Source organism: Pleurodeles waltl, chromosome 4_2, assembly GCF_031143425.1.
Source record: "Pleurodeles waltl isolate 20211129_DDA chromosome 4_2, aPleWal1.hap1.20221129, whole genome shotgun sequence".
NCBI lineage: Eukaryota > Metazoa > Chordata > Amphibia > Caudata > Salamandridae > Pleurodeles > Pleurodeles waltl.
Genome location: NC_090443.1, coordinates 362,357,972 through 362,374,961, shown reverse-complemented (window position 1 = coordinate 362,374,961; position 16,990 = coordinate 362,357,972). Strand labels below are relative to the sequence as shown.

General features: G+C 48.8%; 1 protein-coding gene across 1 annotated transcript in view; it reads right to left on the bottom strand.

The window, feature by feature from the left end:
- The window catches only part of LOC138293867 (guanylyl cyclase C-like), a 695,267-nt gene extending 681,685 nt beyond the window's left edge, over nucleotides 1-13,582 (bottom strand). Inside the window, exon 1 of the mRNA XM_069233168.1 lies at nucleotides 13,288-13,582. Within this exon, the coding sequence (XP_069089269.1) occupies nucleotides 13,288-13,582 (295 nt within the window). The remainder of the gene's footprint in view (nucleotides 1-13,287) is intronic.
- Between the last annotated feature and the right edge of the window lie 3,408 nt (nucleotides 13,583-16,990).

The window sequence follows — 16,990 nt, the reverse complement described above, 5'->3', positions numbered from 1 at the left end:
GGCACACCTTCATCGGTGAGTAGTATATGGAGCCACTTGTCAGATGGAGGCACCGGAACCTGGCCTTCCGGAGGCCGAAGGTGCCCTCTATTATCCTCCTAGTTCGCCCATGTGCCTCATTGTAGTGTTCCTCTGCCCTTGTCCTGGGATTCTGCACTGGGGTCAGTAGCCATGACAGGTTGGGGTAACCTGAGTCACCTGCAAATATTGAGGGACAACTGTTAGACATCCTCCAAACATTAGGGACTCTCCCATACCCAGACAGCTATTTAAACTGTGTGGGGACTTTGGGCTCACCTATTAGCCACACATGGTGCCTCTGGAGTTGCCCCATCACACAAGGGATGCTGCTATTCCTCAAAATGTAAGCGTCATGCACAGAGCCAGGATACTTGGCATTCACATGGGGGATGTACTGGTCTGCCAAACACACCATCTGCACATTCATAGAATGGTAGCTTTTGCGGTTTCTGTAAACCTGTTCATTCCTGCGGGGGAGGGACAAATACCACATGTGTAACATCAATGGCACCAATGATGTTGGGGATATGTCCCAGGGCATAGAAGTCACCTTTCACTGTGGGCAAATCCTCCGCCTGGGAGAATACGTTGTAGCTGCGCATGTGTTTCAGCAGGGCAGACAACACTCTGGTCAGCACGTTTGAGAACATAGACTGTGACATCCCTGATGCCATGGCCACTGTCACTTGGAAGGAACCACTTGCCAGGAACTGGAGCACTGACAGGACCTGCACTAGAGGGGGGATACCTGTGGGGGGCGGATAGCTGAAATCAGGTCTGGCTCCAATTGGGCACACAGTTCTTGGATTGTGGCCCTATCAAGTCTGCAGGTCAGGATAATGTGGCTGTCCTCCATTGTCGCCAGGTCCACCAGGGGTCTGTACACGGGGAATGTCTCCATCTCCTATTCATCTGCACCGGTTGAACTCTAGGGTGAAAAACGGTGAGCAGAAGGTCATATTCACACATATGTCTTTATTAATATGAAATTCTTCTTTTACAGAAACAGTATGTGAACTCATAAGTCAGTTGATGTGCCAATGTCTGCTGTGATGCAGTTAGGTGCCATAGCCTGTGCCCCCCTGAAATGGCGGCTACCTGACCTGTGAGGAGAGACAAGTGGCAATGACGATGTACGCCAGCGGTGACGGTACGCACCGCCGTGGATGTGACCGCCATTTTCTTTCTGTTCAATCACTTGATACCTGACCTTCAACAGGAGAGGACCTACACTGCAAGTGCTGCTGTGACCTGAGTCTGAAAGCGACAATGGCTACAGTGTCTGGAGAAAGGGCCCCTGCCTTCACTGCAGAGGAGTTGGAGAAACTGGTGGATGGGGTCCTCCCCCAGTACACGCAACTCAACAGTCCACCAGACAAACAGGTGAGTAAACTGTGTGCATGGTGGATGGCACAGGAATGTATGGAGTGTCGTGGATGGAAGAGACGGGGGGGCACAGGCCAGCATGTGAGGATGGTGAGTGTATGTTTTTCTGGCCCAGCGTGGGAGGTTAATGGCCAGTGAGTGTGTAGAACTGGACGGGGGAGTAACATCCATTTTTACTTAACTATTCCTCTAGGTCAGCGCCCACCAGAAGAAGGGTTTTTGGCGTGCCATCGCCAAGGAAGTGTGGGCCCTGGGGGTCTACCATAGACGGAGCACCCACTGCTGGAGGACCTGCGCAGCTGGAGCAAGAAGACGGAGGAGGCCCAGCTGGGGATGGCCTCCCAACGTGGAAGGGGTGCCTGTCGCACCATGACTCCCCTGATGTACCGGATCCTGGCGGTATCATATCCTGAGTTGGAAGGGCGCTTGAGGGCATCACAGCAGCCACAAGGGGGTGAGTACAGTCTTATTCAGCTGACTCAGCGCACTTGTCGAGGTGTCTGGGTGGGGGCGGTGGGCTGTGGGTTCCCCTAGGGCAGGGCATACGCACCAAGGTACATCCATTGTTAAGCAGGCTCAGTGCCACTCCAACCCCAAAGGTGGTAGTTGCCCTCTACACCTAGTCAGGCTCCTATGGGTTCCAGCTGTGCATTAAATGGGTCTAGGCAGAGTCCCCCATGGGCATGTGCTTTTCCCCTGCACTGTTTGTGCATGCGCTAGTGCATAGGTATGCTTCCTGTGTGTTGTGTCCGCCAACGGTAGTGGTGTTGCTGGCATGGACCATGTGTCTCTTTTGTCTTCCCCCCCTTTTTGTTTTGTCACCCTGTCCGTGTGTGCATTAGCATCATCTGGCGGAGGAGCATTGGCACCGGAGCAGGAGGGAGCTGCAACCCACATGGCCCTTGAGGGTGAGTATACAGAGTCTAAAGGCACCAGTGGCATGGAGGGCGAGGGGAGCTCCACGATCGGGACAGGAGCAGACACCAGCGACAGCGACTCCTCCTCTGATGGGAGCTCCCTTGCGGTGGCGGGCACCTCTGTGCCCACCGCACCAACAGGTACAGCCACCACCCCCCCACCAGCACCGCCCTCCCAGCAGCCCCTCATCGTGTTTCCTGTGCCCGCTCACCCAGGAGGGTGGGCATCTCCTTCACCCCAGGCACCTCAGGCCCTGCCCCAGTCAGCCCTGCTGTCCTCAGTAAGGAGGCTATTGACCTCCTGAGATCCCTCACTGTTGGGCAACCAACCATTTTGAATGCCATCCAGGGTGTCGAGAGGCATTTGCAGCAAACAAATGCATACCTGGAGGGCATTCATTCTGGCGTGGCGGCCCAACATAGAGCATTTCAGGCTCTGGCCTCGGCACTGATGGCAGCCATTGTCCCTGTGTCCAGCCTCCCCCCTCCAACTTCCACTACCCAGACCCAATGCCCTCTACCTCAGCCTATCCCAAGCACACCATCAGACCAGCATTCACCCAAATCAACACACAAAAGTAGCTCAGGCAAACAGAAGCACCACACATCCCACAGGCACTCACAAAAGCACCATACCCATGCAGACACACCAACATCCACTACCTCCACTGTGTCCCCCTCCTCCACATCCTCCTCCTCCCTCCCAGTCTCGTCTCCACTCACACCTGCATGCACTACATCCTCAGCCACTACCTCAATCATATGCATGCCCATCACCACACATTGCTCACATGCACTCAACACCCCCACTTCCATGCACACGTCCCCTGTGTCCTCTCCCAGTGTGTCTGTGAGCCCTCCTCCCAAACTACACAAACGCAGGCACCCACCCACCCAACAGCCATCCACCTCACAACAGCCTCCGGCCCATGAACCTTCACCCAAATTCAGCAGACGTACACCTCCTACAACCACTCCCTCTTCCTCCACTCCCAAACCCCCTCCATCTTCCCGCCCCAGTGTGTCTAAAAAACTTTTCCTTGCTAACATTGACCTCTTACCTACACCTCCCCCTGTCCTTCCCCTAGGGCCAGGATGTCCAGGTCCCAGCCCAGCACCTCAGCCACCAAATCCTCCAGCACTGTGGTCTCAGCAAGTCCGGTCACATCGCGGGCGGCACCCATCAGGGCTGCCAGTGTGCCACCTAGCGAGGCCAAGGATCAGCCCATTCCGCCACCTACCAAGGTGAAGAAGGTGCCCACATGCAGTAGGGAGAAGCCACACCAAGCATCCAGCAAGGCCTCCTCCAAGCCAAAACGGGACAGTGCCAAGGGACCAGCAGCGACATCCAAGGTGGGGAAGGGACACAAGGGCAAAGGGAAGTCAGGACAGGGCACGGAGCCTCCGGCTGAGGGACTAGAGTCACCCCCTCAGGCAACCAGAACAGCAACCTGTATAGCGGTGGACACCGCCATCTGCACCGCCACCTGCACGTCTGCTGCCTCAGCAACAGACCCCAGCATTATCCCCAGTGGGCAGCCGTCCGAGGCTGCAGGAGACATCCTGCTGTCTACCTCCACCGGTGCTGACACATTCACCACCGGCAGCATCTCCGCCACAGACACTGCCGCAACCACCGCCACCAGCCCCGCGACGTGCTCAGACAGTGCCACCACAGCCGACATGGCTAACATTCCCAGTGGACAGACGTCTGAGGCTGGAGGAGATGTCCTGGACCATGCAAAGACTACTTGAGGCACGACACCCAGCACTGTTTGTACCAGCAGGTGGCAGGCAAAGTCGCAGCAGGGTGGAGTGTGTCTCTGCCTCCATGGAGTATCATGCTACCTGTTCCCAGGCAATCTCGTGGCACACACACCCAGTGAGGGGATGGGACCTGCCACACTGCTTGTGAAGCACTCTGGGCACAAAGCCCCCTCCAGAACCAGTGGAGAACAGCATCCACTACCCCAGTCCTTGGCAGGATGAAGCACTCTGGGCACAAAGCCCCCTCCAGAACCATTGGAGAAAAGCATCCACTACCCCAGGCCTTGGCAGGATGAAGCACTATGGGCACAAAGCCCCCTCCAGAACCAGGGGAGAACAGCATCCACTCACACAGTTCTTGGCAGGATGAAGCACTTTGGGCACAAAGCCCCCTCCAGAACCAGTGGAGAAAAGCATCCACTACCCCAGTCCTTGGCAGGATGAAGCACTCTGGGCACAAAGCCCCCTTCAGAGCCAGTGGAGAAAAGCATCCACTACCCCAGTCCTCTGCAGGATGAAGCACTCTGGGCACAAAGCCCCCTCCAGAACCAGTGGAGAGATACGTCCACTACCCCAGTCCTTGGCAGGATGAAGCACTCTAGGCACAAAGCCTCCTCCAGAACCAGTGGAGAAAAGCATCCACTACCCCAGTCCTTGGCAGGATGAAGCACCCTGGGCACAGAGCCCCCTCCAGAACCAGTGGAGAGCAGCATCCACTCACACAGTCCTTGGCAGGATGAAGCACTCTGGGCATAAAGCCCCCTCCAGAACCAGTGGAACATGTCAACAACTTGAGAGACGGTGGCTTTGCACTCCCCGGGATAAAGCTGTGGGCAGTGCACCCACTTGAGAGACTTGAGAGACTGTGGCTTTGCACTCCCCAGGATAAAGCAGCGGTCAACCCACCCACTTGAGAGACTGTGGCTTTGCACTCCCCAGGATAGAGCAGTGGGCAACCCACCCACTTGAGAGACTTGAGAGACTGTGGCTTTGCACTCCCCAGGATAGAGCAGTGGACAACCCACCCACTTGAGAGCCTTGAGAGACTGTGGCTTTGCACTCCCCAGGATAAAGCAGTGGGCATGGGGCCCCCTCGTGGAGCAGTGGCGTTGTCCGTTCATCCGGCTGAGGTGCCCCCCCTCCCCCCCTGAGGTGCCTGTTTATTTTCGATCTGACGCCCCAGCAGTGTTTTCTCCGTTTTGAGTCAGGTATCATGTGTGGGCTTCGCCCATGCATTTTGGGACCAGTGGTCCACGGACAATGATTGGTACACTATCCGGACTTGTGTAGTTGCTGTACATATGTGTATATACTGATGATTTAAAGTTATCTTGGCCTATCTGATTTTTCGATGATTACACTCTTTACAATCATTTCATTTTGTCCTTGCGTTCTTCCAGGGGGTGACGGGGTGTAAATGTAATGTTGCTGCATGTATATGTGTGTATCTTGTTGTGGGTGAGGATGGGGGTGGGGGTGTTGCGTGTTGTGTGTGTGTGTCACTCTCTCTTTCCTCCCTCCATCCCCTGTGTGCTAGGTGCAGTACTCACCGTGGTCGTCGCCGGCATCTTTGCTGCTCATGGTAGAAGAGGAGGTAGACCAACATGGGCAGGACCTGTAACTCAGGCTCCATGGCGTCCTGGTTCCTCGTTGGGTGTTGAGAGGTAAGTGGTTTCCGTTCCAAGTCCTGTTTCCGCCGTGCTTTTGATGGTGTTGATACCGCCCCAGAAAAGGTGGCAGATAGGCCTGTTGTAATACAGTGGGCGGTACATTGGGTTCCCCCTGTTTGTTGGCGGTTACCGCTGCCTTGTTTGTTTCTACCGCCGTGGCGGTCGGAGTGTTAAAGTGGCTGTCTATGTTGGCGGATTCCGCCATGGTCGTAATTCCATTTTTTTTCTGCAGGCCTGTTGGCACTATTACTGCCGCTTTAACACCGACCGTCAGGGTTGTAATGAGGGCCTAAGTGTTTTCAATTATGTTCACACATTACAAAGGTATGTTTATTTTGCAGCTTGCCATATTACATTAATACAATACAGAAGAGATAGCTGAGAAAACAGATGTAAATCCGCAGATATAGCAAGATTCCAAGTGTGAGATTTTTCCCAGTTACAATCATACACTTTAATAGCATCCTATTCTTTTATTTTAGATTTTAACTGAAGAAAGAGAGAAGAGAATCAGAAGTCCAGTGAGACATACAGCTGATCCAGATGGTCTCAAATAAGAAAAAACAAAAAAACACTTTTTGGGGGAACCAGCGCGTCCCTATTTAAAAATTTCAGTTAAAACACATCATTTTGATTTTTAAAAACGCCGAAGTTCACCAGTTATAGTTAACTGAAGCAACTGTAAATTGCACCAAAACTGCAATACTGTGCCTGGAGTGGTGTAAGGCTTTTGTTATTTACAGTTTAAGAAGGATAGCACTGTGCTAATCTTATGCTTAAAGACTTTGCTGAATGAATGGCAAAATACTTTGCCCCTTTCTAGCTCGGAGTGGATTGCACTGTGCTAATCCCATTCTTAAATACTTTGCTCATTACTTATCCGTTCTTCATTCTTCAAGCAGGGACCAGATAAACCGCACCACAGACTACCCAGAGTTCTCACTTTCTCACTTCTCTTTAGCATATATATATATATATAGGTATATATATATATATATAGATAGATATTTATTCACTAAAAAACATCCGGGATGTTATAGCTAGGTTCACGTTTTACATACACAAGACCATAGAAATTCAGCAGTTATATTTACAGTTATCTCAAGTAACTAGAACTTATGTCATGGGACATAGGATGCTGGTGCTGGTGTGTGGCAAACCCCCTCCTTTTAAATTCCACAGCTGTGACCCGGGGAGGTTGTGGTCCCCAGGACTGGCCCCCCCAACCTTGGGAAATTTCTGGCCCACACAGCTCCCCCTCTTTCTTCAAATTAAAGGTCTGGCACTGGAGAGTTGGTGGGTCCCGGGCCAAAAACGGCCTGGGAGGAGGACCGCACAACCATTCCCCATTTGAGTTATTGGCCAGGCCCGTAGGGTCCCCAGGGCCAAAAATGGCCCCAGCAAGGGTCCGCACAGCTCCCCTCTGCTTTTCAAACTCAGCCGGGCCTAGAGGAATGCCATGCCTGGGGCTGAAATCAGCCTGGGGACAGGGGCCATACGACACTCCTCCCTAAACAATAAACATCAATATAACCCCCCCCCCCAATTTGGCCCATCCAGGGTTGGGTGGCAAATGAAAAAATTAGCTTGGGAGACCACTCAATTTTTGCATGGATTTGTGGATCCTCCACGAATTTGCAGCAAATTGTTTTTTTTGTTTAAAAACAAAAAGGTTGTTGGGCCCTGGAGGGTCTCTGTGCCACCCCACCACCAGGCCTAGTGGGTCAGGGTATTTCTACACTTCCCACTTCTGTTTTTTTTTGTGGGGGGCTTGTCTGATCTGCATCCAAAGATGGCTGCCAACACTTCCTATTTAAGTGCTGGCAGGCAATCAATTCTCACCGTGAGATCTGTCAGATCTACAGAGGATTTGCGTCCCTAGATACCTATATTTTTTTCTAAGAGCTGACTTTCAGCCAAATTTAGGGCCATATTTATACTTTTCGACGCACAACTGCGCCAACGCAGTTGTGCGTCAAAAAATTTAACGCCGGCTAACGCCATTCTGAAGCACCATGCGGGCGCCGTATTTATTCAATGACGTTAGCCGGCGGAGCTGCCCGGTGTGCAAAAAAAAAAATGACTTACACCAGGCAGCGCCGGCGTAGGGGAATATGGAGCTTGGGCGTCAAAAAATGGGGCAAGTCAGGCTGAGGCAAAATTTTCGCCTCAACCCGATTTGCGCCGTTTGTTTTTACTCCCAACCCCCATTGAAATGACTCCTGTCTTAGCGAAGACAGGAGTCATGCCCCCTTGCCCAATGACCAGGCCAAGGGGACTTATGTCCCCTGGGCATGGTCATTGGGCATAGTGGCATGTAGGGGGGCACAAATCAGGCCCCCCTATGCCACATAAAATAAAAAATAAAAATACTTACCTGAACTTACCTTAACTTCCCTGGGATGGGTCCCTCCATCCTTGGGCGTCCTCCTTCGGTGGGCAAGGGTGGCAGGGGGTGTCCCTGGGGGCATGGGAGGGCACCTCTGGGCTCCTACCGCGCCCACAGGTCCCTTAACGCCTGCCCTGAGCAGGCGTTAAAAAATGGCGCAAACGCAGCTGGACGTCATTTTTTTTGACCCACCCACTCCCGGGCGTCCTTTTTGCCCGGGAGTATAAATACGACGCACATGCCTCGGAGTCATTTTTTAGTAGGGAACGCCTACCTTGCATATCATTAACGCAAGGAAGGTGTCCACGCTAAAAAATGACGCAAACTCCATGAACTTTGACGCTAGACGCGTCTAACGCCAGAGTATAAATATGGAGTTCGTTTTGCGTCGGATTTGCGTCAATAAAAACGACGCAAATCAGGCGCAAACCGAGTATAAATATGGCCCTTAGTGTTATTCCATTCAGAGGTTCAGGCTGTAGTCGTGTTCAAAATCCCTATGGGAAAATGCATTTGGAAAACACGTTTTGGGACCCCCTCCTTTTTTCTTAGCCCCCTGTTTCACGGATCACCCCGAAACTTTCCAGACAGCAGCTAAAATGACCAGGACACTACTTTAGAAAATTTCATGAAGGTTTCTCAAACGGCACCAAAGTTATTACCAAAAGAAAAAACAATTTGTCTATGGGAATTAGGTCCCAACTAACTACTGGTTATATATTTACACACATATATATATATATATATATATATACATATATATATATATATATGTATTGTTTTTAGTTTTTTTCTCCAAATGGCCCTCTCAGGGCACGCTCCATTAAGTCGGTGCTCGTGTTAGAGACGAGTCACCCCTGTAGAAACTTCTCCACCAAGTGACACAAAGTCATACACGGCACCACCAACGCGTTTCAACCACCAAGGTCTTGATCACGGTGAGTAAGTGATCCATTTACTGCTTCATTTATAGGTTCTCCTATTATATGCCATTATGGGGCATTCTGGGATATGTAGTTTTACCAATTTTTTCCATTATAAACCCCCACCCAGTGAAAAATAAAATACAAAATGCAAAACTAATATAAATATTACAAATATTAAAAACAAATATTTTTTTACCTTCTCTTAGTTGAACACAACAAATTTTGAATTTAAATTTACATTTACCAGCTTTTAAAAGGGAGACATCATAAAAGGGAAAACAAAGTATATACGCACCTAGAAATATCCAGATGGAACTATTTGCCCCTTCAGAAAACGAATTTTGGAACATATAAGGGTAGTCCATGCTTGAGAGCATGATTAATATGCATATAGACACATAGATATTGGTACATATATATAGAAAAATATGTTTAACATCAGAGTAAATGGTAAGGAGCTGTTTGATGAAATAGCAAGGCAGAGGCAGGTAAAACATGGGAGAAAAAAATGCTTTCATGCACTAGTCTGTTAGAAGATTACCTGACCTGCTTACTTGAGTTGCACCTTAAGAAATATGAAAATTCAAAAGTGAAAAATATTCAGCAATGACAACATGGCAATAGATCCATTTGTCTGGGTCTGAAAGTGGGTTTGGGAGTCTATGAATGGGTCTGAGTGGGTGCATGAGTGTCTGAGTGGGCGTGTGAGTGGTCGTATGAGTCTTTGAGTGCATGTATGAGTGAATGAATTAGTGTATGAATGAGTCTGTAAATTGTTTTATTTTTTTTGCTTATTTGTGAATATTCTCAATTAATCTTGATTAATCTTGATTAATCATGAATATCAAGCATTGTGAAGAAAAATAATTTTGACCCTCAAGCACCCCTATATCACAAACCTGGAGTCAGCATACCTCCACCATAACCGCTTATGCTACTTTTCATTTTGTTTTTCAGCCCCAGGGACCTTGTCCCATTACCTAAAATGGCATCCGCAGCTTCCTGTTCAGGGTGTAGCTAGCCAATTACAGTGCTTTTATTTGTGTGCGCACTTGTAAAGATTTGTGAATATTCGTGATCACAGATATGCAAATTTGGATTTCCTTTAACATCTCAAAAAATACTGAACAGATTTACACCAAATAGGCGAAAGCATAAACTGCGTACTGCTTTCTGACAAATTTGGTGTAATTCTGTCCAGTGGTTCAGAATGGTGTCGTGTCTAAGGGGGTCATTATGAACACAGCGGGATTTCCCGCCATGTTCATGCTGGCGGTCTAAACACAGACTGCCAACCAGTTGAAGAGCCCGCCGGCCCAATAAAGAACATTCCCCTGGGCCGGCGGGTGGAAACAGTGTTTCTGCCAGCCGGCCAAGCGGAATGCTGGGCCTGGACATTGCCGTGCGTGACGGGCTGTGCACGGGGGCCCCTGCACTGCCCATGCCAAGTGCATAGCCAGTGCAGGGGCCCCCCAGAGGGGCCCCGGAGCACCCCTTCGTGACAGCCTTTCCTTGGTGGGGGGAAACCGCCAGGGAAAGGCTGGGGGAACACAGGTTCTTTATCCGGTGGACAGGCCTGCTTGCAGTGCTGCCCTGTCGGATAAAGAACCCCGCCATCGTCAGGCTGCCTGGCGGCGGTAGGCTGGCGGTGGCGGCGGTGCAGACCGCCATGCTGGTGGCAGTAATTTCCGCCACTGCCGGCATGGCGGTCTGGACCGCCATGTTCATAATGACCCCCTAAATGTCCTACGAGAATTAACAACGGAAGCACAACTTTTTTGACCCCCCTCCTTTTTCCTCAGACCCTGCTTGATGAATCATCCCAAACTTTCCATGTGCCTCAAGAATCACTGGGGACACTTTTTTGTAAAACTTTGTGACGATTCGTCAAACCGTGCCAAAGATATAGGCAAGTAAAAAAACGCTTCTTCTACAGAAACATGGTCCTAACTATAACTACCTAGTGGCAACAATATGTATATATATATATATATATATATATATATATATATATATATATATATATATATATATACACACATATATATATATATATAAAGAACTCCTCCTCCAGAAGGTAAGTAAACTAGGCAATGTTTGAAAGAAGAAAATATACTCCATATTTACTGGGAGACCACACTCTATTGTTTACTCTGCCTCTCAGAAACTTCCCGGCCATTCCTACAGTCTTTTCTTTTAATTTCCAGCACTGCTGAGTAAATTACACTTTTGAACTCATCTTAGTGCAGGGGATCTTAGTTGGTGTATTTTGACATCTATTTCATTAAAACACAATGGCCAATATTTATGAAAAATTATGCACAACTGCGCTAGCGCACTTATGCATCATTTTTTTTTACCCTGAGCTAACGCCATTCCCTAGCGCCATCCGTGCACCTTGTTTAAAAAAAGATGCACAATGGCGCAAAGGAATGGTTAGTGTCTAAAGAAAAGACGCTAGCTGGTGATGGATGGCATAAGGGAAAATGGCGCTAGTGGGCCAAAAATGACACTAGACTGATTAGCCGCAAAAATTCTGCCACTAGTCAGCCTAGCATCATTTTTGGACGCAGTGGCAGTCAACAAATGACTCCTGTTGAAGTAGAGACAGGAGTCATTACCACTACCTCAATTTCCACCACAGGGGACCAGTGTCCCCAGGACAACGCCAGCAGAATCAATGCCAGCCAGGGGGCCCCGTGTAGGGACCCCCTAGTGCCACACAACAGTTATGCACATCAACTTACCTGTGATGGGCTCTCTCCACCTGTAGTGTCCCTGTGGTGTGGGTGGTGGTGATGCTCGGGGTAGGGGTGGGCATCTATGTGTCTAAAATAGTGGGCTCCATGGTGTTTCCAGTGGAAAATGTGCCTACCCTCACTTTAACTCCTGGTCTGACCAGGCATTGAAGTTTGACACTGATTGCCCTTATTGTCATTTTCTGGGTCCGCTTCCTATGTGCGTGTAGTTTTAGCGTAGGAAGGTAAATATGGTGTTAGGGGGCTGGCGTCATTTTTAGGAAGGGAATGCCTAGCTTGCATATCATTGTCGCAATTCTACGCAAGGTGGGTTGACGTGTTCTAAAAAGGATGCTAACTCATATATTTTGACCCTAGACGGGTCTAGCGTCAAAATATAAATATGGAGTTAAGTTAGTGCCGCTTAAGCTTAAAAACAAATGACACTAAGGCGGTGCTAACGTTTCATAAATATTGGCCAGTATGTCCCATTGTCACCTCCAAAACATGTGTGTAGTCGAAATCACTTAGTTGTGTCTTGACCATTATCACTGAACCATCACTGCCTAACCTCTGCTAATCAAGTGCAGGCTTGAAATGGTACTCCTATCCCTGGCTTGCTTTTTTACTTTTTCTGACACAGCGTAGGTGAAGTCAAAATACCTTTACTCTGATTCTCGCCACTTCTTTGCTTCTGGTATCCCATTACACATTGGTCATGCTGATGGTATCACTGGTCCATGACTGTCTTTGCCCCAGTACAGATTGGTCATTGTACCTTTATTTACCGATACCCTTTGTCCAAATACAGACAGATTACGTACTGTTACGGCAGATTTGCACCTGCCTCTCTCAAAGGTGCCCCAGTTCAGGCTGGTGATGTCCCACTTCTGCCCTCTTCTCTTCTACCGCAGTTCAGGTTGATCAAGGTACGGTTATAAACAGGACTCCAGTTCTATGGTGTATATTGTTGAACTTTTCCCTCTGAATGTATTCATATTTATTTTTTGAATATTGGATCAGTATGTATTCATATTTATTTTGCATTTTATGAAATAATGACGCTGCAACAAGGGTATTTCCGTATTATTTAACTGATAAAGTTGCCCTCTAACTAGGACGTCTGGTGAGATTAGGGCTATAAGAAAACAAATACAATGCACCACCTATATACAATATGCTCAAATAAAGACATTAGAATTTTAAAATAAACAAATGCACATATACAGCTGCTGAAAGTTTCTTTGTAGAAAACCTTGTCCCTTTTTTAACTCGCCTTACTGTAAGTAGGTACAGACGTTGGTCAGGCAATCATGACTGAAGCATGGAAAAAACTGAAAAGAAGACTTCTTTTTATTTTTTCCACGCACATAAATAAACACAGAGAAACGGGTAGTTTTCTGTCTTTATCTGTACAAAAATGACTAAATATGGAAAACTTGGATCCCGAACCATAAATGACCCATGTCAGACCTTGCCCTTTCCTGATCCACTTCTCAATAATCACAGCACGTTTATTCGTCTGAGCTTCCTCAATACAGGTTCGGGTCACGGTACCTTTTTCCTTGAGCCTTCTGTTCACGTTTTGTAGTCCAATCTCGATGGCCGGCTTCACTTTCGCCAAAGTCCACTCAGACGCATTGTCGTCCAGGAGGACCACATTGAGTGTCACTAAGTTGTTGTCCATGCACTTGCCCTCCCCAGTAGACAGCAGGGGCAGGAGAAGTAGAGGGATGCAAATCGCAGCCAGTGGTTCTCCAGTGTCCATGACTTCAGTGACTCTTCACCTTTTCTGCTGGATGGAGTAGTACAGCAAGAGAAGACAATGGAGTGGCATGGAGGATACAGCAACCTTTACACATTTCCCTCACATCACCGTTCTACCTAAACAATTACCAATGGCCGAAGGTCGCTTTGGAGCACAGCCTGTGTTTGTTCCTGATTAGGTCCATTTTATGAGATTCCGTTTTAACACTGTTCTCTATCTGATGAAATTGTTTACAGAAGCAGCTGTGGTGACTAGAGAAGGAGGGGTGAGGGTTTGCTAATATGGACACTACTTTCAAGATATCTTACTCAATGGAACATTCCTCTAAAAACAGACATGTCTCCATGTAGTTATTTACTCAGTCATATATGCACTTACTCCATTCATCCAAACATCTATCCATCCATGCATTAACCCATCCATCCCCCACTACTCATTGGGTCATATTCACATTCAAACGTCCCAACGTTTTGCACAAAGCGTGCAAAATGGCCAATCTAGCAATAAGCACTTGCTTTTAAAAGTTAAAGTCAAACCAATTTTCGCAGGTGTTAAGAAATTACTGGTGCCTTAATTAAAAAAACATAAAAAACAGAGCATGTTAGCTAAAAAGGTGAGGTAGGTCAAGCAGTGCAGATACCGCATTAAAATATCAAACTCTACAGCCAGTAGAGCTTACAGACGTTGCTGTATGTACTATTGTCCCTATGCATTAGGTTTGTGTATCCTGCAAGCAAATCTAGGGTCTGCAACTACCACCACAGAACATTCTCATGTCACGTCTTCCTATTGATGGTGATCTATTTTAACATTGTTTTATATGAAAATACAGTTCACCAGAATGGTACAAGATAACGCTACGGCAAACGATCATCTATGGTATCCACCGTGTATAAATAATATCTAGCTTCTTAACTAATTAACAGTGGCAATCTACTGGGGAAACAGACCGTTGAACCTCAAGTTAACCAACTCCATGAGTGACAGGCTTAGGCGATTAGACTCAATTGAGGGTGAAGCTGCTAAATTATTATCATGGTGAAGTATTCAAAGATGTCTTCTGCAGGTCTTACTGGAAGCCGATGTGTCACAAACAAACACTGTATGACAGTTGCCAAGACCACTATTTGTAAATAAATAAATAAACAAATGCAGAGAGGTGCCAGAACCGGGGGGGCGTGGCTAGCGGCTGATGAGGTCAGACGCATCCTTGCCGGCTCCTGCCCGGCGATCCCCCAACCACAGTAATCCTGTAAGGTTAGTGGCCCCACTAGTGTCCCCATGCCCCCGGCACATCGCACCTACCTGGCCATCACCCACCCGAGGCTATTAAGACACTGAACGACAAGCAGAGGGTCAGTTTGGTGATCGGGTGAGGCATGCTGGAGAAGACCCAAGATGGCAGCGTTCAGGACGAAGAGCTGCATCTCATCCTGGAGATACGCCCGCTCTGCTTAAGACCTCAGTGAGAGGTGAAGCACGTTGGTGGCACAGACCCTGAACCCAGAGCGACCCAGGAGACCTGGGCGAGTACTGCAGAGTGGTCCGAGAGGACGGGAGCAGAGCGCTGCTGTGGCCCCGAGATGGTGGCCCCCAGGAAGGCATAGCACAGGGAGTGTTTGCTGATAGAAACAGAATAAAACTTGGCGCTTGCAATGCCCAATGGCCTGCAGCACTCCCCTCCTAAGCAACTGCACCAAGAACAGCTCATAAAGAGAAGAAGGCCAGTGCACATGGAGGGAACTCACGCACACGGGACGTTAGCAAGCAGTTGAGTGCCAGAAGTGTGTTCACAGGGAGAACCTAGGAGTTGCAGGAGAAGGTGTGCAGTGGGGGGGGGGGGTACCCTTTTTCAAGAAGCTGTGGCTTCCCCCCCTCGAAGGTGATGACTACTAGAGGCCCACCCACGGGGTTACTGCTCTCAGGGATGCGGCAGGCCTGGATACAGCTGAGCTCCGAGGACATGACAGAAAGGACTCTCACTGCTTGCCCTAACTGCTGTGATGCCCCTCCTGCACCCTCTAATAACTGGTGACAGGAGCAGACAGAGAGGTTGTTCCTCTCAGCCGGAACTGCGAGATGGAGGGGGCCCCCTGAGCTGATGGCTGCCGAACACTGAAGCCCTGACTGGCCATGAACACGAGCAGAAGGGCACCTCCAGCTATTTCTTCACGCAAAGGCTGCCAGTGAGTCAGAAGTGGATGAACCCTTCCACCAGTAGATAGAAAATTAGGACCATTCAGCACTGCTAGATGGGTAAGGCAACAAAGAAACGTGAACGGGGTACGAGCACTTCAGCCCGGAAAGAGGCTGCAGTGGGCATGTTACAGATACCTCGAAGAGAACCGACCTCTGGCCTACCCTTCAGGATATCTTTCAAGCCATCACAGCTACTAGAGAAGTCCTAGAGATAGAAATAGACAAACTAGGAGCAGACCTAAGTCTCCTGAGGGATGAACATAGAAGATTGACTGAACACATATCTACAACACAGCGAGTTTTGACCGAGCCCCACCCAGATGTTGCTGCGATGCACGATAGAATGACTGCAATGGAGACCAAAGAACGCATACTAGAGACCCGAGCAGAAGACAGCAAACACAGATCACGACGGAATGACATTCGAATAGTTTGTCTCCCAGAGCGAGTGGAAGGAAAGAATGCCTTAGCCTTCTTGAAGAGATGGCTGCACGAGTTGCCCCAGAGTGTCTGTTCCTCTTCTTTGCACTAGAGTAGGCCTACAGGGTCCCAGCCCGGCAGTCGCTGCCGGGGGTGCCACACCAACCCATGGTGGCTAAATTTCTCCACTACAGGGACCGCAACCATGTATTGACATGTGCCAGAACCAAAAGAGATATCCACATAGACAGCCATAAAGTCATGATCTTTCCAGACTTCACTAAGACCAATCCAAAAACAGCAAGCAACATTTGTAGTCACCAAAAAAAGACTTTGGCAAGTGGGCCTGCAATACGCCATGCTGTTTCTTGCACTATTGCGTGTGGTTCTGGTTAGACATGCAAGCACATACCAGCCCTAGCAGGGAGCCCCCTGGAGGAGTTCGGCCACAAGAGAGGAAGAAGAGGCTTTGCAAAAGGGACCTTGGTGGCCATGCACCATCGGGGGCAGAAGCTCAGAAAGCTCAGCAACGAGCAGTGTACGTGATGGCGGCGATGTGCAAGGGAGAAGGGAACTCGACTTCCTTGATGACTGAGGAGGATGCCCGAGACTCAGCCACTTCCAGTAATGATAGCTTAACTGGACTGTCGGATGACGAGCTCCCGAGGGTCACACCACGCACAGCAGATAACTTGTTTTAGCAAAGAAGATCAAGCTTTAAAATAGTCCGTTTACTACCATAATGAGAGTTGTGCACCATTGTACCTGCTGTGTCAAGGATGACAATTG